We start from the raw sequence: 27,884 nt of genomic DNA on the forward strand, positions 1-27,884 counted from the left end.
GATAAATTAGTTTAAATTTTTTAAAACATTTTTTATTATTCAATTGAATAACGTATTGACTGTTTTAATACACTATTATTCTTAAATTTATAGTTTAAATTACATTTGTCTAGTAGACAATATATATTTAAAAAAATTACGATACTCATACAATATTCCAATTAAAAAATAAATAAATAAATAACATAAAAATATATATTAAAGGATATTCTTTTATAGTAGATGCATCAAATTGATTATCCATCATATTAGCCATAAATAATATTCTTTACAAATAAATAATTTTAAGAGTTTAATTTTAATATTAATATTTTCAAAATGCATACATTAAAAGTGTATATAGTGTAGAGTTAACAGAAATGTTATTCTATATCTATATTCCTATACGAGTTTACACGAAAATATTATCGAATAATTGTAAAATTGGATTATTGTTTCTTTCTTGTTTTCGCGATTATTCGATATTGAAACGTGTACTTTTCATCGAGTTAATCTCAAAAAAAATTCCAATCATTATTTAAACTTTAATAATTATTATTACCTCCTCCTACTTTGTCAATTTTAGAATATCGCTTAGTTTTATTTTACTTATAAATACTTATAGCTAAATCTACCTACTTACAATATTCGTGTAGGTATTCATTGTTATAAGTGTTACCTAATTATTTATATAAAATAGAATTTTGTCTGATTGTTTTAAATTTTGTAATAGTATCAATAGTGTTCAAATAATTTTATAAATATATAACATGTATGTAGTGATATGAATATGATATCGCAGTGTTCATTATAAATAAACATTGAATTCTTCCTCTATCATTATTGGTACGTCTGTATTAATCATTTGAAATCAACCGTTGCTACAATACGAGTATGTCACGGTCAAACGGTAAACATTATACACTACGTTGTGTGAATACCAAGTACTAACTACCGTCATTATTTTATACCGGGACCCACGAACCTATAATATGATCTAATCATCTAAAATAGTCAATTGTACAGTCACTGGTCATTAATAAATAATAATTGTTACATTATAAGTAATGAAAGTATTTTGAATAAATGAGATGAAAGAATTAAGGTGTTAACGTTCCTTGACTGATCGAAATTCCAAGACATTAGACGCATGATCATCGTTTAAAACAGAGACACAAAAATTACACCGTACATAATAAAATGCACTTTTTAACTAATTTATTCCTGTTAAAAAAAGTTACATTAAATTAAAATATTTATTTAAGCTAATTAATTTTTCAAAAACTACTTGTTGAATACTTATATTAGTTCTAAATTAAATAGCCGTGTATAAACTGATGTTTTTGAAGTAACTAATTGTCCACAAAATTAAATTTATATAAATGAAATAAATTTAAATAACCATGAACTTTTATGAATTTTTAACGTGTCTTAAAAAATTAAACTAAACAAAAATATTTATTTTGTGTTATTTAAAAAATTTAAAAAATTATACAAATTTCTTAGATTAGATGTAAAAACGCTAGATCTTTGCGATTAAACCGTCTACTAAACCTATCCAAAAGAAACAGTTTATTAATGCAAATAAAACAAATAAATTTAACCTAACCTATCCTGTGAAATATAAAGTTTATTTTGGTTTATTTAAAAACAAACATTTAATCCTCCCTTATTTTAAAGATAAATAATTATTGTATGAATAAGACAATATAAAATAACTATTAAATAAATTGTATAAACTAGTTAGTTGTTATAAAAATCTTGTTTTATTATTATTATAAATCATAATTATTTAAATGTATACAATTAATATATATATAATATTAAAATTTCTCGTGTTTTAAAATTATTTTAAGTAAATACCTATTATGCGCAGTTCATAATAATAATAAAATAAAAAATAGTTTTGTTTTAAAAAAAGTCTTTTTATTTGAAAATTCCAACAGAGCCTATCCTGGTTTAAATACTATACAATTTATTTCAGAAACCGAACAAAATTTCAGTCTTTGGTCCTTTAATCTTGTGTTGTCCAGAAAATTTGAACTAATATCACAAAAATCAGAAGTCATAATTTATAGCACAAAAATATCACTCAGTAATCAGTATATTAATTATCAAACTGCCCCCCTATAGAGTTCATATCATTATCAAACATATTTTTACCAAGTGCCGTACAGGACCCATTCACTCCAGACAGCTCCAGATGTGATATCCCATAACAATTATCAATATCACTGTGGTCGAGATTATTGGTAATGATAGGGCACGGAACGGCGTTGGCGACGTGGAGACTGGAGAACGTAGGTCAAGTTAAACGTTCAGTACATGAAAGACAGCCTACCCATCATATTGTCGTCAAGGCGATCATTACACCGGTTGACTAGCTTTTTCGTGAGCTTTCAATCAGTAGTTGATATGTGAATTGATTAAGAAACAAAAAAATTATTCTAGAATATTAACTATTAATAATTTGTCATTGGTAGGTTAGGTTACGTAGTATTCACGAGACTTGTGCTTGAAATGGAATTGATTGCTTTCATTCGATTCGTTATTACTCTGTTGATGTGATGCATGATATACTCAAAAGAGTATATTCATATGATATTTCTGAAATTTTGTTTGAGTTAATTATAAATCTAAAGTATTTTTCGTTGAGTATATTAAATATTAAAATTAATTATTTTAACTATGATCCCATTGAAAGATAAAATAGATCACAATTTACTTCTTATAATCTTTAAAAAAAATATATTGAAATTTCTACGAGCAAAAGGCTAATAAATAATAACTTAATTTTTAATACTTAAATTTAAATATGCCGTTATATGTATAATTAAAAAAAAAAACTATTTTATTACATTTAAATATATTCAAATTAACTGATTGATTTTGAAATTTTTAATTGCAGAGTATCCTAAATAATATTTAAAATTATTCCATACTAGATTAAAACTTAAACATCATCATCTACTACATCATTACACTTATAAAATAAAAAAAATTTGATAATTGTCGTATTTATTATCATTGTGATTTGAATCCAAGTATAGAGACTCCAGCTAACAAATAACTCTATATCAAGCAGAAAAAATATTTTGTTACACCTACATTGAATATTAAACATCAACTTGCATACTGTTTACTTTCTAAGACAAATAGTAGAAATATCCGATAATATACTTAATTATATTTAAACTAAAGTTAATAATCTAAACAGAAATTTAATTTCAGCGCGATTTGATTTTGGATAAATATAAAGAGTAACTGGTATAAAACAAAAAATATAACCGTTATAAATATAAAAGATATGGTTTATCTTTTGTATTTATATAAATACGTTTTGATTAAACGTATTAAAATTATGTATATATTTTTTAAACTTTAATGTGATATCCATACTCAGTAGATACAAATTTCAAAACTATTAATTAAAATGAACATTTACAGGTATATTTAGTTAAAAGTTGTTCTAGTACTACTTTTATTTTATTTATTTTTTGTTATTTTATAAATTTACTTATTTGTTTATCTATTTATATACATATTTTTACAAATAAAAAGATTTTTGTTTTCATCAAATGTATAGATATTATTGAAGCCACTAACTCCAAACATACTGTATACTTTATCAACAATTGCTATTTTATTAATGGAACAACAAACTAGTTTAGTGCTTAAGTATATTTTTAGAATAACTACCTATATTTCCAACTAAAAAATATGTTAGAGTAACAAAAAAATAAATATTACTTCACATAATGAAAACAATTTTGTTAGATTATCTTAACAAATTTGTATGATCTTCTCGACAAATAATAGGAATTAACAATATATAAATATTACTTTAAACACTTAATATTATATAGATATACGAACAGGGAATATATTATTCCAATAAAATTATTTTAATTTTTAATATAAAGAATTTAGTGCTCATAACTCAACAATAAAATTATTCCTACAGCTACAATAGAATATTATTAAGATAATTATTTAAATAGTTATAGTACCTTTAAATTTTTTTCTGTGGCATTGTATTCAAATTTACACATCCACTAATCACTGTGACTCACTATACTCATCAAAACCTACAGTACATCAGAGCAGTACTCATTTGCCCACATTTTTTTTTCTTTAATAAAAAAGAGGCTCGAACCTTAGTTTAAAACTTTACTATGATTATATTTATATTTTAAATAAATACAATTTATTTAAAAAAACTATGGTTGTTGAATTTTTTACTGTTTATTATATAATATTATTTAAAAAGAAAAAAAAACAGAGCCTTTTATAAAATGAACAAATATATACATTTGTAAAACTTATACTGATATAATATTATTTTAAGAATTGTAAAACTAATTTGGCAGACTATAATATTAGAGTATATATCACATAACATTACCTATTTTTCGTTAATATAAAAAATTATTGAGAATTATCATCATTAGTATATTAAGTTGAATATCAAGAAAACTGCTAATTTAAATTTTGAACTATATATTAGATGCTTCAATATTTTTAAAAACATAATTTGCCTAAGTTATTCACATTTGACAACAAATATTTTTCACACATATCATTATAAAAACTAACATATTCGTTTCTCATTTCTGCAGAATTTAAAATTATATTTAGTTATCTTAATTTTCAATAACAGTTAATTGTGCAAAGTCCGCCAACTAAATATTATATAATAAGCAACACATTTAAAAAAAATAATAAACGTGACAGGACTACAATTTGTAATATGTTCGTACACACTAGCTGGTTTACAATATATTTCAGTTTTTCAACTTCCTGCTTTAAAAAGTGTAATAGGTAGTTGATTTTGAAAAATAAAGTTAGTTACATAATACATTAATAAAATAAATTAACTTATAAATATCAATGTATATTTAATTAATTTTAAATTAATTATTAACAATTATAACTAATATTGTACAAACAAATTGTTAAGAAAAATTTCGGAAACTTAATTGTCTAGAATTTACTTCTCATTTATATATAAGACCTATTCATAACTTACAGTTCATTTTTTATAATATTAACATTATTTACATAGTTTTCGTTTAATCTGTACAATTTGTCGGTGGGACAAGATTTAAAGTAAATATCGATGTTATAATGTCAGTGTTTGCATTCTGCTATAATAATATCCTGAAACAAATACAATAATACAAACAATATAAAAATATGTTATATAGTGATTTTATTCAAATAAATGTATTAATAATAATTAGGTATCGAAGTAAAATACCATAATATTCAATACGGCTGGTAGTTTATTATAGTATATTGTTTAACTGATTGTTTGCTAATAAAATTATTTAGTTTTAAATTAACATCGTTTTACCATATAATAAAACATTATAGAAATTATATTACTTAATAACACGGTTTTTGAAACTTATTTAAAGCAATTTTAAGGAGAATACAAATAATCAAAATACATTATTATTGAATGCAATTACCATTAATTATTGCTCCTCATCTTACGATCGTATATGATGGTGGATTCGACAATGTATTATAGTTTTTGTACCGTCATTAAATATTTTTTATTCGCGATATTTTATTTTGATAAATTTAAAGACTAAGATACGAAGATACAGTTTAAGTATGGCTCCAATAAACTTATAGTTATTATATCACTTTATAATGCAACGTAAAAAACGATCTCTATGCAAAATTTTTTTCGACATCTTGCAAAACGAACAATGGGGCACACCTCAAATATAATACCCACGACAAAGTACAACGACCTGTGTCCTACCTGAACAATGGCTTACTCGTGTACAGTTAAAGACATATACATTTATTATGTTTAAGGAATATACACATTATGATATAATAATTATTAATTAATAAGTAACGATACTATTTCAGTACAGCTACGAAGTACAAAAGTCTTAGCAAGATATATGAATCCATTGAAGCGCACTGAAGGCCATTCACCGTCATCCTAATAGATTACCTAATAAATTTACCCTATCATTCGTTTACATAAAAACATAGATAATGTTATTGTCTTTAAGTTAAATTTACTCTAATATCAATGTTAACAGTAAAAAATTTGTTTTTTTGGACATAAACTTTCCAGGTATGTTGTAACTTGCAAGATGGACGCGTATATAAGGTACTCTTAATCACATTTTTCGTTATGCGAATAAAAATTATAACATTAATACAGTGTAATTGAATACCTGCATTTAAATAAGCTTAAATTTTAAAAATATAAATATCAATTAATAGTTATTACCTTTTAGTCTTTCGTGCAATTGCTGTTCGGTAACACAACAATTGAACTCGGTCGGTCGTACTCCTTGGAAAATGGATATAACACTAGGTTTGACATTGTAGAATACTAATGGTTGGTTTCTTTTAACAAAGTCATCTATGAGAGATTTTACGCCCTGTACCAAAAAAAAATTAATTATCGACCCTATTTAGTATTTATAGAACGATGCGTATATATAAAATCCACGTGTTAAAATAAATGCAACGCGCACGTACTTTAGCGGCGGTAAAGTCAGCTCCTTGTATGTGTCTACAGTCCATCACAACCGGTATCGAACTCAGCCCTTGTTTAAGTCCAGCTTTGGATACCACTGCCCTCACATACTCGACGGACGGAAAAACTAAACTTCGGTCCGGCGTTATCACTAAATACTCGTAGCCAAATTCACTCTGAAGATTTCAAAATATTCGGGACATTATATACAATGTGATTATGTGATTTACAAATCATTCTAAATTCTTAGAATAATGAACTTTTTAAATATATTTAAAAGGTAAAAACCATATTTTCAAGTATTTATAATTTTTATACCATTTAAGGAGTATCGTTTGGCAATATAAACTTCTTATTTTACAAATGAGAACCAGGTGGCAAGTGGCAACCAACACTTTAAACAGTAAATCATTAGCCATTTTTTGAAAATTTTATGAATATAAACCAAAATTTGGACTGGCAGTTTCTAAATCGTTAAATGTGTATACTAATGATATAATTAAATCATTTAAAATTAATTTACTGAAATATAAAATAGACCTAATATTAAATCTATAGTATTTATTATACTCGAAAAATTTTTAATAATTATATAATATTAATAGATTTATATTAGTTACTAAAACTATCAAATCATATTATAACCCTCATAAATTCCAACTACATCATCATAAGACCTATTGTTCAAAGTACACAAAGTTAAATAACTTTAAAATTACTCGCTCAAATTTCGATTTAAATACATTAGAAAGTTCAAAAAATTAAATTCATCTAAAAAAAATAAGTTGGTATCACCACAATTTACTCTTTAAATAGCATAAAATAATCCAAATATTTTAAAATATAGATGAAGTAATTTAAAATATTAGACATAGATTACACTAGATTATACATGGTATAGAATAGATTCAATATTAAAGGAAAAATAGGGAGCGAGCATGCTTGGTGAAACTCAGTACCTATTATATTTTAATATGTTTTAACACGTTAATCATGAATATAGTATATAATAATATTATTGAATTTATCGTATTTACTGACTTGTTGTTTTTCGACATGGATGCTGGGCCTAGCCAAGGTGTAAAGCAGAATTATGACATTAATAGCTATGCCGACAACGATTCCGACTTCCAGACGGATTAACAGCGAACAAAGGAACGTGGCGAACGCTGGTACCAAATCGATTTCTGAAATTGTAAATTATTCAATCGTCGTTCGTAAAAAAATGTCTAGTTTACGTTTTTCGTATATTAATAGACAAAAAAGTTCAACAAAATAATACTATGGTGTTGATAACGTTATATTGTATTATAATGCCGATGATGACAACTACACATACTTTTCGTTCGCCACATCGGTTTGACAACTTGTAGTTCGACCATGAATACGACGGCGGCGATTATCACAGCAGCTAAAGCAGCTTTGGGTATGTACACGAGATACGGTGTGAAAAATTGTAAAGCTATTATTACGATTATTCCTAGAAAATAAAATCAGTTCTTTGCTTAATATTGTTATTTATACAGATAACGGTATAAAATTAATTTTAAGCGCAAATCGTCTTTAATGAATACCTTTATTAAGGGTGATTACTGATTAAGCACCAGATAAAATATCAAGTAACACAAGTTCTATAAAACTTTAAATGTTTATCGATAAAAAGATTGAATTTAATTATAATTCCTATATAATCAATAATATATTATTATAGATTTTATGGTATTAACCATAGCTAATCCACGAGATTTGAACTAAAAAGTATTTTACTCTAGAACATTAAATTAAGAATAATTATTATTTAACTAACAGTGTTTTATATTAGAGACTTTTCATTATTAAATAGGTTATCATCCGAACTTTAATAAATATACTTATTTAATATATATGTATGTAAAATATATATTTCTTCAGTTTCGTCCTCTAAATTTGTGTAAAAATATACAAAATATGTTTATAGGTAAAAAAATACAATTTAATTTTAGTGAATTTAATTACAAGATTATTAGCTCACTCAAGCTGACATGAATTTATAAGTTGTATACTACAATGATTTGTTTGTTATTTGTTAGTACTTTAAGCGTATTTGTAAACACTTCAAAAATAAAGTAGATATTATAAAGGAAATTTAATTTTTCATCAATTTTGTTTTAACGTATTTCTTTATTATAATGGCATTTGTCCTAGGATTTGAATTACGATTTTTGCTAAAACATGTGCGCACATAATAACAAAATTGTCACAGAAAAAATTGTTTTACCGGTATAAACTCCTCCAAATGTGGTTTTTACTCCGCTTGCGTTGTTCACGGCACCCCGTGATAAAGCACCAGATATGGGCATTGACCCAACAAAAGATGAGATCAAATTGCTGGCACCCAAGGCGAGCATTTCTTGAGTGGCGTCGACGGTCTTACCGTCAGCTAAATAAAACAATAGAACACATTTTCATAATTTCAACTAATAAAATTTCACTTGACTGCAGGCAGGCCAGTCGTGACTAATCAATATTTTATACTATATATATATAATATACTGTCATATCAAAAACGCTCATTTATGACATCGTATACGTCTGCAATAATATCAAAAAAATAAACGCACCTACCTACGCGTGTGCGTCTAAAGTGAAAATTTAAAATCAACTTACAGAAAAATTTAGCTAGCGATATGTTTTCTAAAATAGACAGAAGTGGCACTACCAGAATCCCTGAACCTAATTTGGACGCCATCTCGACGAAATTATACGTTTCGTTCCCAACCCGGCTCTCGAAAGGTGGTGGCCTGAAGCTCGGGAGACCGGATTCCACGTGACCTGGAAACAGACCAAAATTAATCGTCGAATCGCTATACGAGTTGTATGTAAAAAAAAAATAGGCCGTTGAATTACTCGACAGTTTGAACGGCAAGTTTCCGTGTTCCTTGTACATGTAACCTAGTGCGGCGCAAAAAACTACAACTATGATATTCCTCGCCGTCGATATGAGCCAAATGATTGATGAAACCATTCGCTGTACGGTCGTTTTATCCTTCACGTCCAAAGGACCGACTTGTATATCTTTCATTTTCTGTGAAATATATAATTTATTTTCAATAAACGCCGAACAATCATATTATTATGATGTATGAATGCGATATCGTATTTTATGGCTTACCCTCAACAGTAATAGGACAACCATGCAAGTAATGCCTAGCGTCCCGTCGCCAACACTAATCTCTCTGATGTGCATGGCCAATTGGTCCCAGAAGCCTATGAACGAATTAGCTTTTATGTTTATGCCGAGCAGATCTTTCAATTGGGATGTAGCTATCACGATCGCCGCAGCTGACGTGAAACCAGCCGACACAGGTCCGGATATAAAATCGATTAAGAACCCTGTAAAACCCACGGAGTTAATGATGTAATATTACGCTTATAGACTGCACATTGGTTAATATTGGCAAAACATTTTAACTGGGTAAAAAATCACGATCGACGTACATTTAAACCATCGCTGGTTTAATGTTTGACATAAGTCACGTCAATATTGTGATAACGTAAGTCTACAAAACGAATACCAGTTTATATACACTCGTCGTACAGTATATGGACTCAAAATTACCTAATTGCGCAAATCCCATGATGAGTTGCACAATACCGGTGATAAAACATAACAAGATTGCAAATTCTGGTCCCATATCGTGTATGTTTTCGCGAGTCATGATGGCCATTATTGCCGTAGGACCCAACGCCGGGTCTTTACAGCTACCGAAGATCGTGTACACGAAACATGCCATGAACGATGAGTACAACCCGATCTAAAAAGACAATCATCCGATTACAGTCTGCAATTTTATAATTGTGTAATAATCATAATTAGATCTAAAAAATATATCAATGATAATTATCACCACCGATATACATACAATATCATAATATTATGATTAAAATATTATACTCTCCCGAGCCGAATTAAAATTAGGAATATTATGTAATTTAAATAATATATATATACATTAAATTATAATTATAATTGTTATATTCGATATTATACTTATCAAGGTTAGATATGCGTAGGTAAACGTGTACCTAAACATAAGTATGTATTATAATGTATACATGTTATAACTTGATCACTTTATTTTTTTTTTTTTTTTTGTTTAATGTCTAATAATTTTTTGTCTAATTTTTGTCGGAAGACCTGACCTCGAACTTGCGACGTTCGCCCGATCGTTAACATTATACGTTTAGGTGTAATGTATAAATGTCACTTGGTTAACAGATTAACCACAAATTATGACCGTGACAATATCGAAATGTATTTTTAACTCATCTTGAACATGTCGTTTATTCGTTTACGAGCGAAAACCATTGGACAAAACACAATCAAAGTATATTCGAATGCTATACGTACCTACGATTCTAATAACATTCGTTTATAATTAAAATTTTAACCGGATGCTGATATTAATGATATGGCAATATTTTAGTATACAATGACACTCATATTTTACGACAAACGACAAAACATTTTGTATAAAAGAAATACGAACATTAATAGGTTGATTATTATTACTTGCGCGCACAAAGCATAATCATACAAATTTAAATTTTTCTAAAAAAAAAAAAAAACATCAAAACTATAATTTATTTCAACATTATCAAGGAAGTTATATTTTATTGCGTTCTAAGTATATTATTATACTTCTTCGTAGCAAAGATAAATTGTATGTGGTCATTTTTAATACATGGATATCAATATGAGTAATTAAGCGCGATCTAAGTAGAACACAATAACAAGTATAAAATATTAGATATGTAATAAATTACCTACAGTTCGTTTGAATTGTAGTTATAGATTTGTAAGTAATCACTAATCACTAATCGTTTAATTTTGGACACTGCGTAAAAAGTTATATATTATTATGTCTTGCAGGATACCTACACTTGTAAGTCCATAAACACGCAATTATGAAAATGATTACACAAAACATAACAATAATTACCTATTACAATTAATTATTTTCTTTAAACATAAGAATAGGTACTTGTACATTTAATATTTATTATGGTTGTTTATACTATACATTGATGTAACATTAACAAAAAATAAATTATGATGAAGCTTGTTGGACCAGCCTACCTAAGGATCATTTCTTTGCAAATTTCAACTATCATGTATAAATTGTACAAATAATATATTATTATCTAAATATTTTAAAGGATTTGTGCATGATAGTCAACTATACAAAATTTAACGATTATTGGAGAGACTACTTTCCAGAAAGATTATTAAGATATCTAATATTAAATCAAGGAACTTGATTTAAATCATCACATTCTATAGTATGAAAATAATAATTCCAATTAATTACCTATAAATAATATTTAGTTTTTTAAAGTATTTAAAATATAATTTTTTAATATTCAACAATATTTAATTTTACATATTTATCTATAGAAGTCAGAAATTTAATGACATTTAATTTAACTACATAACTAAATAAAGATAGAAAGGTTCATAGTAATTTAATGTATTAAATGCGAAATGGGACAAAAACTTTTTTATCTATATTTAAATTATATTCTTTTATACTCCTTCACTATAAACTTTAAATAGTTCAAATTAATAATTTTGTATTAAGTTAATGTACATAAAAATATATCTTTCTAGACAATTCATGTATTGAAAATTAAAAGTTGGTTATCTAAGTAAAAAAATTTAATTTCGATATCGTTAAAAAAAAAAAAATCTTAATATATAGTAATTAAATTAATTAAATATAGATTATTAAGAACTGTTCAAAATTAAATAAAGTACATATGGTAACAAATAAAAAATAATTAAAGAAATTTAAATTTTTTACTAAAAAAAAAAAAGCTAGAATAATATTATGTAAAATTATTACATTTTAAAGTTACCCAATGTCCACGATTTAAATAATAATCATAAAAAATCAATTCATAATATATATATATTTTTTTTGTTTGTTTTTATAATGTCGTAGAAACGGCCTTTGGGTACAGTGAACGTCTGGGCGTGTAGATGTATAATAAGGAAGAAGAATAATTAAAGGCATGTGTACATAACCTCGCAATATTACGAATCGGTTACATAAAACAGTATATTTTGTACAGGAAAGAATTAAAGTAGTCATACGAGCCGGGACGGCAATAATTTTTATGTAAAAAATATATATTATAATAATCGATATTACGCAGTAATCGTCCTATAGTCATTTCCGAGTTAAGTTCTCTGCGGGCCGCCACACGCACAATACCTGTTGTGTGTGCGTAGGATAGGAGGTGGATGAGGAGGGATATGATCGTTAACATAATAACAACTAGTAGATAGGTAGAGGTATCAAATGATAATATTATGCGAGCGACTTATCGACTCGCAATTCGCAAAGATTCGCAGACCCGACCGACTTACTTGTGGAGGTAATCCGGCTACGTTCGCAAACGCTATGGCCTGTGGTATAACGGTCAGCCCGACCGTGATGCCGGCTACGAGATCGGATATGCCGTGATCGCCAACCGTGTACTTAGGCAACCATTGGAGGATTGGTAGGCGTTTGTACAAAACTTTTCTCGTACAGCATCGATTCACCGAATCTGGGTAGACGGGCACCACAGTATCGCCGCCCAAAACTTTACCTAGACAAAAATTAATGCACTTGAGTATAAAGCAAATAAATGCTTTTATTTTTTTTTTTAAATTATAGTTAAAATTAACAATTAACGTTAGCGGATTTTAGCAAATACACGACAATTATTATTGTACACAGGTTGCATTCGTAACTAGACTAACATGTTTCGCTAATTGTCAATACATATTTATTATTATTTTTTTTTTTATTCATAAATATATATAAATATATTTATTCTTATCGATTTACCTATCTTCTTAAGTATATTGTGTACCGAAAGGAGATAGTTCATAATAACAGGTATTAATAACTGTTATTAATTTTAATATTTAATTTTGATTATAAAAAGATAGTTAAAAAGTAATATGATATAAAAAAAAAAAAACAATTAATAACATAAAAACTACACTGATAATATTAAGCCATAAACTAAAGATAAAGAAAATTACCTAAATATCGTACAAATTAATAAATACAATATTCAATATTCTACAATTTTTTTTTTTTTTTAATACTTTTATTTATAATTACAATAACACATTTTTTTTTTTTTTTTAAACCTAGACTTGTTGAAAAGTAAAAATTTGGATTTAGATAATTCTCAAATCTTTGCCAAAAAAAAAAATATTTGTATAGGTTTTTTATTTTAACATCTTTACTATTAAAAGCAGTGATGAAGGTGCTTAAAAAAAAATTAGTCCCAACTCATTAAAAAAATAATTCAAACCCCCCAACGTTTTTAGATTTCCCCTCCTTTCCACTCCTCCACAACAATAGTAACTATTTTTGCGGTATTAAAATAGTTTATATAACGATTTACCTATATAAGACAATGATGATATCACAATAATATGTCCTGAACCATAAACTACCATTATTATGAATAAATTAAAAATACTTTAATAGGCAGATGCTAGATATACATATTATTAGTTATTAAATGTTATATTTATAGATATTCAAATTTGTTATAAATTTATCATCACCTATCAACTTTATAGTTTATAATTGAATGTTTCTGATAACAATTATACAGGGATATTGTTTTCCTTTATATATTAAAACTACCTTAAACTAAATCTGGTGATAGTAATTCATAAAAAATATTATTATGAAGTTTAAAAAAACAAAAATTTTAGTTATGTACATCATTTTGTCGACAATAACTTTTTATGTAATACTTAATTTATCGTATCTAATCAACAATATAAAATAAAAACTATTTTTAAATATTTAGAAGAGTCTTTGACAATAATAATATCAGTATTATTCTATGATATAATTACCAAAACACAGCAGTATAGTATTGTTACTCAAGTTTACTGACTCCTGTTGTTATCAATATTAATCAGTTAACTATATCATGATCGTAATACTGAAAACAAATCATACTTATGGAGAAGGAGACGGTTTTAAAATATAATTTATATATACACATGTTGTACGCTTACAAAACCGGTCAAACTTGGGTCATGGTTAATTCCGGTCAAGTATAATATAAATACATTATACAATACACACGATTTAGATATATTAATATCGTAGCAAATTTAAAAAGACAAAATTTAACGAACCACAATACCTACACATCTATATTTAAAGTACCAACTACTCGGTAGTTTTTTATATTTATTTTTACAATGAGCATCGCCCTAATGTCCTTGAATAATAATTAGCACGTGTTTGTGTTAACTGGAAACAAGATAACAAAAGATCCACTACGTGATAAATCATTTTGATCATCTAAAATACATTTCATTTCAATAAAAAATTGTATTTGTAGTAAAAAGAAATAATTTAATAATTGTAGTAAGTATGTAATATACACATTGTTTTAATGACTTATTCGGATTTTAAATTTTATAACTTTTAACATATTGTGAACTATACTTGTCGAAATCGAATGAATAATATTTGTTTATTTGTTATTAAATCTATTTATATTTATATTTATTCAAGAGAAAAAAGTATAAGTACGTTATTCATTTTATTTAGTATAAAAGTTTAAGCATAAATAAAAAATTAATACTACGTGTATATATATATATAATATACTTATGTTTATTTGAATATTTGTATTTTTAGTAAGTGAATGTTTTTATGAGAAAAGAGTAGTGCACAAAATACAGACAGGTAAAAGTCTATGGAGTAATATTTTACTAATACAGTTATCGATTAGTTAACCGATACGGCTAATTATACTAATTATTTCGTTTAAATGTAACTCGATGTTATTAAAAGAATGTTTACTAAAATACGAGTATATTATGTTACACAACTTTTAAAATATTTATACTGGAATATTGAATTGTATTTATACTTACATTACTTATAGAAGCGTATGACTTCGATTTTGTATTTGTTGTTATTTATAACTTCTATAGATTTGAGAATAAAATTATTCGGAGAAGTTCCATCTCAGTACACATTTTTAAAACTACACTTAAAAATATTATCCATAAAATAAATGCAAGTTAATCAGTAAAATAATCGTTCAAGTATATTACGTACTATAATATTTTACAGTTCTCGTAGAAAAAGTCTCATTTGAAGTATTTATAAATGAATTATTAACATAATTAAATAACATAATGCAATTGCATTGATGATGAGCCGCTTCGGCAATTAATGACAGCGACCAATAAAAATCCTGTTCGTTTTAAATAAAACAATAAAGTAAAATAAATTTTTCAAGATTTATGCTTAATGAATTGGTTATAGAGAATTTATTCGAATTCTAATTTTTAGAGTTTTTAATTAATTTTCATATTTTTAAATAAATATTTATACTATTTAAAGATAACGTAACTTTTTTGAAAACTTTGAATAAGCTGTTTTTGTAACTACGTTATGATTATTTTAAAATCGTAATAAGTAACAACTAAAATTAATTTATCATAAAATTGCTTTATTATATTTTTTTTTTTTTAATTATTATCCGAGTATAATAAATATTAGATTCAATATTACATCTATCTTATATTTTTATGATATAATTTTTAAGGAATATTCTTTTAAGTGTATATATTTTAATATCTCAAAACTTAATCGTTCAAATTTTAATTTAGATCCAAAATTTTCAAAAAAAAAAATCATATGCTTGACAATTTGTAATAAAAAAAGGGTTGATTTTCATTTGAAAAGAAAGAATTTCTATCGCCACAATACACTTTTTAAATGGTATAGACATTTAAATAATTGACAATATGGCTCTTAATAATTATACTTATACTGCTATCACTTTGTTTATCGTATTATCAATACATCATTTTTGTATGTCTATTTAATGTATTTAATATTAGAACTTAGAATTTAATTAACATAATAAATAAATAATTTATCAAAATGCATAGCAGTTTTGAGGAATGTGTATTTCACTCAGATTTATAAAAACCCTTGTTAATTTTGTATCAACATCATAAAACATAATATTAAAAAAGGATCAAAAAAAATGCAATACTTAAAATCCATAAACATTATTATACAGAAATTTTCTCAAAAGTTTTTCATTTTCAAGACATCACGATTAATTTTTTTTTTTATAATTTTATTATTCAAAGTTATTAGTAAAAACAAAAAAAAATCTTTTATTAATTAGATAAAATTTAATAAATAATATACATTCAATTCGCATATTTAACACCCATAACTTAAATACGATAATCATTACGTTATAATATTACAATTTACGACAGGTTAACAGTGGGTATTTTAGATGACGCTGTAAACTAAATATTACTACTTATAAGTTAATTGGTTTTAGCGGTTTTTTTTTCGCAAGAAGAAATCGACGTTACCAAGAACTAGCTAGAAGCAGAGGTTTGAAATTAAAAATCTACATCATGCGCGTAAAAACGACTTAATCATTTAAGCAAAATAATATTCGCAACTCTAAAAATCCGGTTATCTCTTTATAATTCTTTAGTTTCTCCATTCGTCTTAATCATACAACCTAAAGAAAAATTTTAATCTAACGAATATAATATATTTGTTTTCATCGGACTGAATAAATTACTGTCAAAAATCAACTGTAAATTATGATAAATAAATAACGTAGACATTCACCTTACACGATATTATGTGTCTATGTTTGATTGTAAAATTAGAAGATATATCCAATTCTATAACGGCTGTATTTTTTAATTTTAATATGGTGCAAAATTTAAGTAAATTATGGAGATTATCAGAAACCTATTATATATTATATTGAGATGACATTAATTAGCTTCCTACTGTGATAAAGTTTAATTACTTTCAAAAAAATCCTATAAATTATTGTTTTTTTATAATAAAATAAATATATTTTTGGATGCAAGTCATGAAATTAATAAAATTTAACATTTTATCAGATGAAATTTTGAAATATCGCTGTTCAAAATCGTGTTTTACACCCAATGTTTTATTATTATATTTTATTCAAATGCGATATAAAAATAAAACACACTAACACACACACATTACACTATAACGTCTATCTCCATAATTTGTAGCCTTGTTCGCCTTATTTTAGTTACTTACCATACTCAAAAACATGCAATATTATTTTTAATGTTCTATACCTATTACCTACAACTTACACAAATGTCACATTGCATACTAATTAAAATTATTGATAACAACTATAATTAAATACTTTTAAATAATAAACATATACTACTGGTTCAATAATAATACGTCAATAATTAATTAAATAGATTATCTCAAAGACGTCACATAAATTTATTAAATGTTTCCATATTTATTTAATAATACATATTACCTATGTAAAAAACTATAAATCATTTTTTTTTTTCAATAACTTAAAAATTGATTGAATATTGTATTAGTGATGTGATAACAATCACTACTTATATTATTTTATATTACATAATAAACATAAATAATATGATAATATAATATACTTAACCTTCATAATAATTACACTTAAATAAACATACAGTTTCCAGACGATAATTAACCTACAACCATAATACTGGCTACTATACGAATCCACTTCTAAGAAGAACTTGGGTGCTGATACTCTATTGTATAATAATATACGCGTATAAATACAACATTCCAATAAAGGATCGATTACAACATTATAATCACTCGAAGTATTATACTCATATCTATCAAACATATTTCACAAACTGTACAGCATCAAAATGAAATCATAAAAAGATAAACGTATTTGTAACAATATTAAGTAATTAATTTTATCGCATGATTGTGGATCGATTACAACTTATAATATTATATCATCTAGAACTGAAAACGCAAATAATACAATATGTGGAGGCTTATAAAAAAAAAAAAAAAAAAAACATAATTTAATAAACCTACAGTTTATTTAAATTTATCCCGTATAATAAAAAAGTAATGTGTCCAAAGTCTTGCTTAAAAGCAAGCAACTAAAAAATTAAGCGTCTTGTGATTTTTCAAAGTAAAAAATCAGCGTCCAAAAACTCCTTATCAAAAACTAATTTTTGAAAAAAAAAATTTTAAATAACATGTTTCAAGTTATTCAATGCCACAATACCTATGACAATATATTGTTGCTTAGTGTAGTTATATATCCCGTTACTACGTCAGTAATGCAGTGGAAGGGGTTACTGGTTAGGTTCCAACTGCCGCGGCAATCACGGTGGACTCCAATCGTGTGCATACTCGTGTACGTATATAAATATTAGATACTCGTTTTTAGACGGGAGACTTACCTACATGTTATTATAATAATTACCAAGAGGAAGAAAAAAATTTGGAAAACCCGAGAACGCGTAGATGGTATTCCCTAACAATGTCTTGTTACACACCAGATGCGGTTAGGTATTTTTAAACTCCCAACTATAATGTATACAACGATGTCGGACGTCTAATGAATAATAATAATTACTGTTGTTGAGTCATCTGAACGATATCAAAGCGTTTTTTGCAAACGTTAAAGTTATTAAAATATACTTAAAAGATATTATCATCATTAGAGTTTTGATCACATTAACAGACATGCTATTATAATAACCGTAATTAGATATGCTATACTTGTCGAAAGTACCCATTATAAATCCCATACAATCACAATAATGCTATAATGGTTTAATAATACTAGAAATCGATAATAATATCAACATTTTACGATTAAATATTAAGTTTATATTTAAATCTTCTGTGTGCAATAATTATAAAGTTATCGAATCGACAGGTAAAATAATTTATTAATTTTAATTATTAAATTAATAAAAAAGTATAATATGGCAGTTTTATTTTCCAGGCTCACATATTACTGAATAAAAGTATTTTGTTTTAATAATATTGATTTGTTTTTTTTTTCTGGGATTTTCCTGAATATAGAATTATTGCAATCAACTAGACTACCATATGTCAAATTATTACCCAAGTAAACACTTGACAATTTAAAAATAATATATTGTAATAGTATCGGACAATATCTGCCTATCTAATATGTTTTAATATCTCAAATCCAATTTGAATAATTACATTTGGTCTTGAAATTATGTTTAAATTATGTAGGTGATTTGTAACTAACCAGATACAGTAATAATAATCACCAATGACTATTATTCTTTATACAGCATGATCAACTAAACAAGATCATCCTCTGATTTTCTTAATTAATGCAGTTATTCAAAATCTGATTTTTTGAAATTTTCAAATATACATAAAGACCATACTTTTAAATACTTGAGATTTTTTGAACCATTTAAAGAGTTTTGTGTGTCGATACAAACTTGTGTTTTTCAAAAAATAATTACCCTTCTTTGTTCACTTTATATTATTCATAAGGTATTTATTTTTTTATGTTGATATATCTAAATCAAAATGTAAACGAGTAGGTTGTTATTAATATCCAACTTATTAAACTTTATGTACTACGGATAATTTATATTCCACAATACTAGCATAGGAGCAATAGAAATCCAGCTATGGTTATCCCAACCAAAATTGAATTATAGTAAATTTAATATTTATTTAGTTATAACTGAGATAATTATTACAAATTGTACAATGGTAATAAATTAATATAATTTACCTTTTATACTTTTTATAACAATACAATATGCTCCTTGTTCTATCAAATCTCTCATTTGGAATTATTCATAAGTATTGATAAAATAAATATATTTTAGATTATATGACAATAATGTTCATTATTAAAAGTGCATAATATTTAATAACTCAAAAGCTACTTGTTCGAATTTTGATTTAAATACATCAACATTAAAAGAAAAATCATCTGTAGAATAATTTGAAATAAAAATTTGTGGTTTTCATTTTGAAAAACAGAAATTTTTCTCAAATAGTACAAAAATCTCAAGTATTCAAAAATATGATTTTCAAATATCATATTTAAAAAAAAATTCCAAAAATAAAATTTTAAGTGACTGCATAACTAAAAAAAAAAAAGGAATGAACATGCTTGATTAATACCTTATATGGCTGTATTATATGGACAATAATAATGTTTAGAGTTAAGACATTGTATTACTATGATACTCACCAGGAGATGAAATATCGTTTTCTCTGTGGTAAGACGATGGGTAACTTGACAAATTGTCTGCCGAACTCCATTGAAATCCATCGTTCTTGTATCCGGACAGTGTTTCGGAATCTGTCTTCACGAACCCAACTAACTTGACGTTCTTGTAGTAATCATCGCTGTTATTGGTCGACTTGTCACCTTCCATTTTATAACTCAAATGATTGTTAATTTTATTCATATTATATTTCCACTGCAATGAATCACGGCGTCAATAGGATTATCCGTTTATAATGACTGCACGAATACATCGATACAATCTACGAAAACAAATTATTGAAATTATTATAACGTACATAAGTATTAAAACAAATAGTCTTGTAATTATTAAGTTATCGTGGTTTTAATATTAATGATAATAAAAAATAAAAAGTATTAGAACATAAGTAAGTCAACTATTTCGGAGTTCTAACGTTTCTCTGTACCCAATAATTTACACAATATATAAGAAGTGGACACTCTGTCAATAACCAATATATGATATTATTATTAAAAATACTGTTCGTTTGATACATAGTTCTACCCAACTGGTGGACAGCTAGATTTAAACGCAAATATCATTCGCATGATTCTCACGAAACTTAAAGGTGACATTGTATAACACTATATTAAAGAAAAAAATTACCTCGTTCTTATCTAAATCTATTATAAGTTTTCGGGAGAACAGAAAAATTAGAAATAATTATTACAATAAATTAACACATTTTATGCTTAAATATATGTATAAGAATATAAAAAATATTTTTCAAATTAAATTTAGGTTTCTGATACTGATTTTTTATTGAATTAAATAAATTTAAAACCAACAAATAACTCATATGGTTAAGTGTTGGTTCTTATTATATAGTATGAAATTGAAATTCTTTCTTATAAAAAGTAGATAAAAAGTGAAGGATTATGAAAAAAATTCGGAAAACTATTTGACTAAGTCTCCAATTTATTTCGTCCTAGATATATTTAATAGTAATTTTTTTTATATATATTTAATAAATAAAAACATGAAATTATTTTTCAGCTTTGTTATACATTTATTATTTTTTATCAATACTAAAAATAGCATTACATAAAAATAAATAAAATATTTAAACTTTAAATAGAATGAAACACGTATATGTTTTAGAAAATTGCATAAAACGAATGATTTTTGAATTTAAAATTGAAATTAAATATTTTCATTTCAAGATGTATGAACATCTATAAACATACATTAGTTAATTAATATATTTTAAAATATTTTATATTTTATACTAAAATCTTTGCAAAATAATTTGGTATTTTCAATAAACAATTTTGAATGTTTACACAATATTAAGCTTCCTTGTCGTTATCAAAGTAAAATAAATTAAAGAATTTCTTATTCTAAATTAGTATGCACCTAATTAGTAATAAATTACTTGATTATATATTTTATGTGTTCATTTAAAATGTCTACTTCGTGAAGGACGAGAATTTTATTGTGTTCTTAATTCCTTAAAAAATACGTTTGTCCTGGTTTGAGTAATTATTCAAATAAATGCCATAATTTATATACCAATGTACCTACTTACATATCATAAGTATTATTAATTTACTGCCCTATTCTCAATTTTTGGTTGGGTATTTAAAGTACTTTTAATCAAAATACATAAGACATAAAATAGCTTATGATATATTATGAATTTATGATCCTTATTGCTACTAAATGATATTGCATTAATTGAGATTCGATAAATATAAAATATATAAATAAATATACTTCGGTTCAGATTCATAAACGTAATAATTTAATAATGACATTAACAATCGATTCGGTGAATCACAATAATAGGTTTAATAGGTACATAATTATTATTATAGAAGGTTAGCTTTAAAATAAGTTGAATCATTTTTTTTTTTTTTTTTTACAAATAATTACTAACATCGTTTATAAAAATTATTTTCAATTTAAATGCAATTAATATTAAATTGTGAAATACGTAAGCATATTTTTGTAATTATATTATTATATTTATAACGATTTCAACACATCCAAATATAACACAATTTTCAGAATTTTAAATATTATACACGGAATATTATTGTATAAAAATATAAATTAATGCTTTAAATCGCATTCAACAGGTACCAATATCTACTAGTACATTTCATATGGTATAAATTTATTTATTTTTATCATTCCGAATTATCATTTTAATTATTAAAACATTGTATTTTTATCATTAAATATTTTATAAAATACTTTTTGGTGTTAAATTATTGTTTTTGTTTATATTTTACTATTTTCATAAAAATATGCATATAACATATTTGTTACTATTTTTAACGCTTCCAAAATGATTAAAATCGTAAACTGCAATTCATAGAAAACGACAGTCCTTGAATAATATACATAAAATAAAATAATAATGATAATTTATAATATAGGCAATATATTTTATTAAGTTGTTCAACAACTTTTTTTATGGCATGAATACTATACTAATATGAATAGTTATAGGTACCTATTTAAATTATTTATTCCAGGGTGTACCTAAAATATATAAAATATACAGAATATATCAGATCCTATTTAGTACCATAATTCTCTATATGTAATTAAGTTAATAATATCTGATTCTTATACAATACGTTTTAGAATCTTTATTAATATTTAATTACTAAATATAATAATTTAGATTAAATAAAATTAATTCAAAATTTTTAGGGATGAAAGTTTAATTGATGAATATATTTTTATCTGTTAAAATAATAAAAACACGAATTGGAATTTTACCTGGAACAATTATAACTATAAACCTGTTATTGGCAATATTCTTTACTTGAAATTAAAGATAATTTAATATTAATTTTTTCCTTCTTATTTTGTTGGTCTGAATCGAAGATATTTGTTTAATTACGAAATAATGAGGAAATATTATTAATATATACAATTGGATGCTTATAAATGCATAAATAAATATTTATAAATTTAAAAATTTAAATTTAAAAAAAATAAAAAACAACTTACTATAGAAATTTAGATTGATTAACTACAAAATTATTAATTTAATTATCATAGTTCAATTACGATTAAAAATTTTATGAAATACATCAATTAATATAGGTAAAAAAAATAATTAAAATTACAATTTGTAACTACTATGTATTTTAACATTATTGAGCCAAATAAATTTTACATTATTTTTATTTTTCAATGTTTATCTATATAATAATAGATATAGTGGATATCTATAATGCAATATAAATTTAAACGTGATAAAAATTATTTAAATTAATCGTAATCATATATCTTCTAAGTATCATCTTTATAATAAAATGAGAATATATTTATTTTTTTTTTTTAATAAAAAATGTATTTACAATAAAATTAGATATAAGTTAATAATAGATATTATATTTCAGCTTAGAGCACAAACCTGTCCTATTTAATTCAATAATTCAAAGAAGTGTACACAGTATTATTCTATATTATTATGTACATCTATTTAACATATAAATGCAGGTCTAAAATAATTGTTTTCTATGCCTAGGGGCTGCTAACCAGCCTATTATTTTGAACCATATTATAAATATTTATATTTTTGTAACGGTAATAACTAATAAGTATACAAGTTTTATCAATAAAACCCAAATTTAATTGGAATAACCTGGGTTTTACCAACTACTCCTGAATATTGGACGGATTTCTTACATTCACTAACTAACCTTGGTGAATCAAAGTGTACGTTCAAATATACCCCGAACTGATAAAGTAAACCTAACATTTAAAAAAAATTTAAATAAAAATATAGTAGTTCTTATTACAATGTTTACTTATAAGAACTACAATTTAATATTCATATTATTAATTGCTTATTACCATTCATTTATATTTGTGTTAATGTAACATATTAATATTGATAACTTTAATTTATTGAAACTTAATTATAGGCATTTAATACCGATCATAAAAATAAGTACAAAAACTAAGTATTTATGACATTTGATTTGAATTATAAAGTAATTTATTTTTTATTTTTCAAAGTTTGAAGTTAGTTTTAATATTTATAATTTTTCTTTTGATTTTAATTCTATTTAACTAAAGAATTAACCTTATTTATTTTAAAACCATAAACCTTGCTTTTAACTTGAGATAGAATGGTTTTGGTCTAAAACAGCGATTCTCAACCACCAGTCCACATTAAAAAAAGGAACCGGTCCGTATTATATTGGAAAAAATTATATTTCCAAAGTATATATATTTATTTTTTAATTTATACGCCGATATTGTTATATTTTATTTATATTTATATATGCTTTTAACTTTTTAATAAATTTAATTCACTAATCTACAGCCAAAACTAAAAAAATAAAGCATAACATTTTTATTTTTTGAATCAAAACCCAAAGTGGTCCGTAGTCCTACTTAAAAGCCATCTAGATGGTTCGTAACAACAAAAAGGTTGAGAATCACTGGTCTAAGTAACTATTAAAAATTTTATAGCAACTATAAAAAATTACATTGAAAAATGACAAAAATTAAATTAACATATCAAGTACTATCAAAATCTTTTGTCTACTTATAATCTATCACTTTGAACATGATAAAGAATAAAATTATAATAATTTAAATAAATATTCTTTTTTAATTGTAAAATTAAATATAATATAATAAATATGTATATAATAATTACTTGTATTTTAATAATCACAAAGTAATATGCTATAGTGTTGTAAATATCTAATAAATTATATTGTGTATAAAAAATTAAACTATGTTCAATCAATGTTAATCGGTATCTAAGAAATAATTATAATATGCATTTACAAATAATAACTATTAATATTGCTTTGCCTCATATTATGAAGACTTCAAAAAGGCGTTTCGTGTAGGCAAAGTACGTACACATAAATTGAGATTTCAAACAACTGCACGAAAACAATATCATTGTATTTAGAGATAACATTTCCAAAATATTAAGACACTCTAACGATTAAAGTAATATAATTTTTATAATTAAATATTTGTTTTTTATTGAAATTTGAATAATTAGTTTAGAATTTATTTCATGGAAATTAATTAATAATATAACCCGTAATTGTGAATACATTTTAATGTGCTATAACACATACCGTACCCTATCTACCAAAAATCGTAACTATATAAAACAGTTATGTACGTTTATCTTAAGTTCTAAATTCACAAAATATTTTAGAGTATTTATACAATTATTATAATTATATGTATTTTTTTTTTTTTTTTTGTTAATTATATACCTAAATTATTTACGAAAATACAAAATGTATGTTTCATTTTTTTCAAACAATTACGACGAAAGTCATTTTTTCAAATTTTAGAAGAAATGTTTTTTTTTAATTTTCAAAAACACTAGGCAACAAAAACCAGCATTGAAAAAAATCTGTGTTCCAATATAACTAATATATATATATATATATGCTTAATCCACTCGGACGAACTCAGATACTAGATAATATAGGGGAGGATAAACTCACGAAATTACTAACCACTGTTCATTAATTTTGACCCTAAATATATAATAAGCACCCCTATACTGAAATCTGATCAGTCGGGAACGTAATGAAATATAGTAAATATCAATAGATTTTTGTACCTTACGGATAAGGTCGACTACGTTTTGTAAACTGTAAGTGCACAACGCAATAATATAAATTATATAGATATAACACCACTAAACGGCCGCCGAAATAGTTTGCAAAATAACGATAGCAGCAAATGAACACATTCCGAACGATGTCTGTACGATGAGAAAACTATTGAACAATTTCCAAACAAAAAACGAATTAACTTTCGAAATACTTTTTCTATCGACAACTATGAATACAAGTCCATTTATAGAGGTGGGGTTTCCAACAGTGCGACTGTTTACGTACATTGTTTAATGACAATAAAGAGTCAGCAACAGTACAAAAAAGTATAATATCATTATTAAAGCGTTGGAATTAATTTGTTCAACTCTATCGTTTCGCATTTGAATGTGGCACAATGTGGCGAATTCACCGTTTTATAACTAAACCGTCAATATAATTATTAAGAATATAAGTGTTTTATTTTCGCACTCACAGTTTGGATTATTATAACAATAATTTAACTCACCGTTTAAATCCTGGTAACGTGTGCTCGAATTGAACAATGTCAGAGATAAAACACTGTTTTGAGAAAATTACGATTTTAGATTTAATTATTATTGGTGGATCATTAAGTAGACACGGCAGTAGTGTAGTAAGTACTGCGAACCCAGAGCGAGTACACACTGATTTCAGGTTCAGGTAATGTATAGGTGTACAACCGGTACGCAAATAGATACGCCAAAACGAGTGGATATGGAACGGTTGTCGTTGGTGGGGTGGACTTAGGAGGCAGAGGGGGAAACCGAAGGTCAAGGGACCACATAGTATCACTTTGATGACCGAGTCATCATTGGTAGTTATGATGTACAAGACGTTTGGGTTATTTTTATTTTTTTTTTTTTATTTTTTTTAGTAGTGCATTGTACCTATCTAACATTTATTACTTTTTCTTTCATTGTTACATGTACCATGCAAACCCAGAAGAAAATTATAAATAATTGTGTTACAAACGTAGTAAAGAAAAAAAAAATACCAACAAAACCAAATACTATAGCAAGGTCAAACACTGCTAGACCTAGACAATGATTAAGGTTCAAGTTCAAAGCATTTATTCTCGAATTTATTTTTCCTAGTAAAACAAAACATTTTAAGTTTAAGACTTATAATATAAATATTATACATCTTGTCAAAAAACAATTATTAGTATTAAAATATGAAATGTACCTAGAAGTTTTCGATATTTTACGTAATACGTAATACAAAATAAAGTTTAAATATAAAAAAATTAAAAAAATTCCCTGTGTACATTTTTTTTAAAACATATTTTATTTTAATAGAGCTATAAATTTAAATATTAAATTTCAAAACATGAATACAAAACTACACACATCGTATTCTAAAATAGTCACCTACGATAATAAATTAAGAAAAAATGTACTCATAATTTTTTATGAGCATTTAAAACTCTAAGACTTCCCATAAACATCTATAGCTAGTAGAGTTCATCTCATATGTCAGAACCATTTTTCTAATAAGGTATATTATCTTATTCTTTTTTTTTTTAATAAAACATTACAAAATAACAGATTAATTCACTGTAGGCTAGTAACAAATTCTTTAAAATAAATGTAAATAATAATTTTTTTTCCTCAAGATA

At 25.0% G+C, this 27,884-nt stretch overlaps 1 protein-coding gene across 1 annotated transcript; it reads right to left on the reverse strand.

The window, feature by feature from the left end:
- Nucleotides 1-4,895: 4,895 nt before the first annotated feature.
- On the reverse strand, nucleotides 4,896-26,920 carry LOC112601279 (sodium-independent sulfate anion transporter-like). Its single transcript, XM_025348794.1, has 13 exons — nucleotides 26,754-26,920; nucleotides 20,621-20,919; nucleotides 12,906-13,129; nucleotides 10,092-10,287; nucleotides 9,645-9,865; nucleotides 9,380-9,557; nucleotides 9,140-9,304; nucleotides 8,751-8,912; nucleotides 7,833-7,973; nucleotides 7,535-7,680; nucleotides 6,496-6,669; nucleotides 6,242-6,395; nucleotides 4,896-5,139 (listed from the first exon to the last, which is right to left on the reverse strand). The coding sequence occupies exons 2-13, from the start codon at nucleotides 20,838-20,840 to the stop codon at nucleotides 5,102-5,104; spliced, it is 2,019 nt and encodes a 672-aa protein (XP_025204579.1). The 5' UTR covers nucleotides 20,841-20,919; nucleotides 26,754-26,920; the 3' UTR covers nucleotides 4,896-5,101.
- Between the last annotated feature and the right edge of the window lie 964 nt (nucleotides 26,921-27,884).

This window comes from Melanaphis sacchari, unplaced genomic scaffold (genome assembly GCF_002803265.2).
Source record: "Melanaphis sacchari strain LSU unplaced genomic scaffold, SCAv2.0 Contig77_pilon_pilon, whole genome shotgun sequence".
Lineage (NCBI taxonomy): Eukaryota > Metazoa > Arthropoda > Insecta > Hemiptera > Aphididae > Melanaphis > Melanaphis sacchari.

Excerpts from the sequence above, each read along its gene's own strand:
- LOC112601279 (XM_025348794.1), bottom strand. The coding sequence starts at position 20,840 with ATGAATAAAATTAACAATCATTTGAGTTATAAAATGGAAGGTGACAAG. Across the intron at positions 13,130-20,620 it reads AAACGATATTTCATCTCCTG|GTAAAGTTTTGGGCGGCGAT; the intron begins GTGAGTATCATA and ends ATTTTTGTCTAG. Across the intron at positions 6,396-6,495 it reads CTGACTTTACCGCCGCTAAA|GGCGTAAAATCTCTCATAGA; the intron begins GTACGTGCGCGT and ends TTTTTGGTACAG.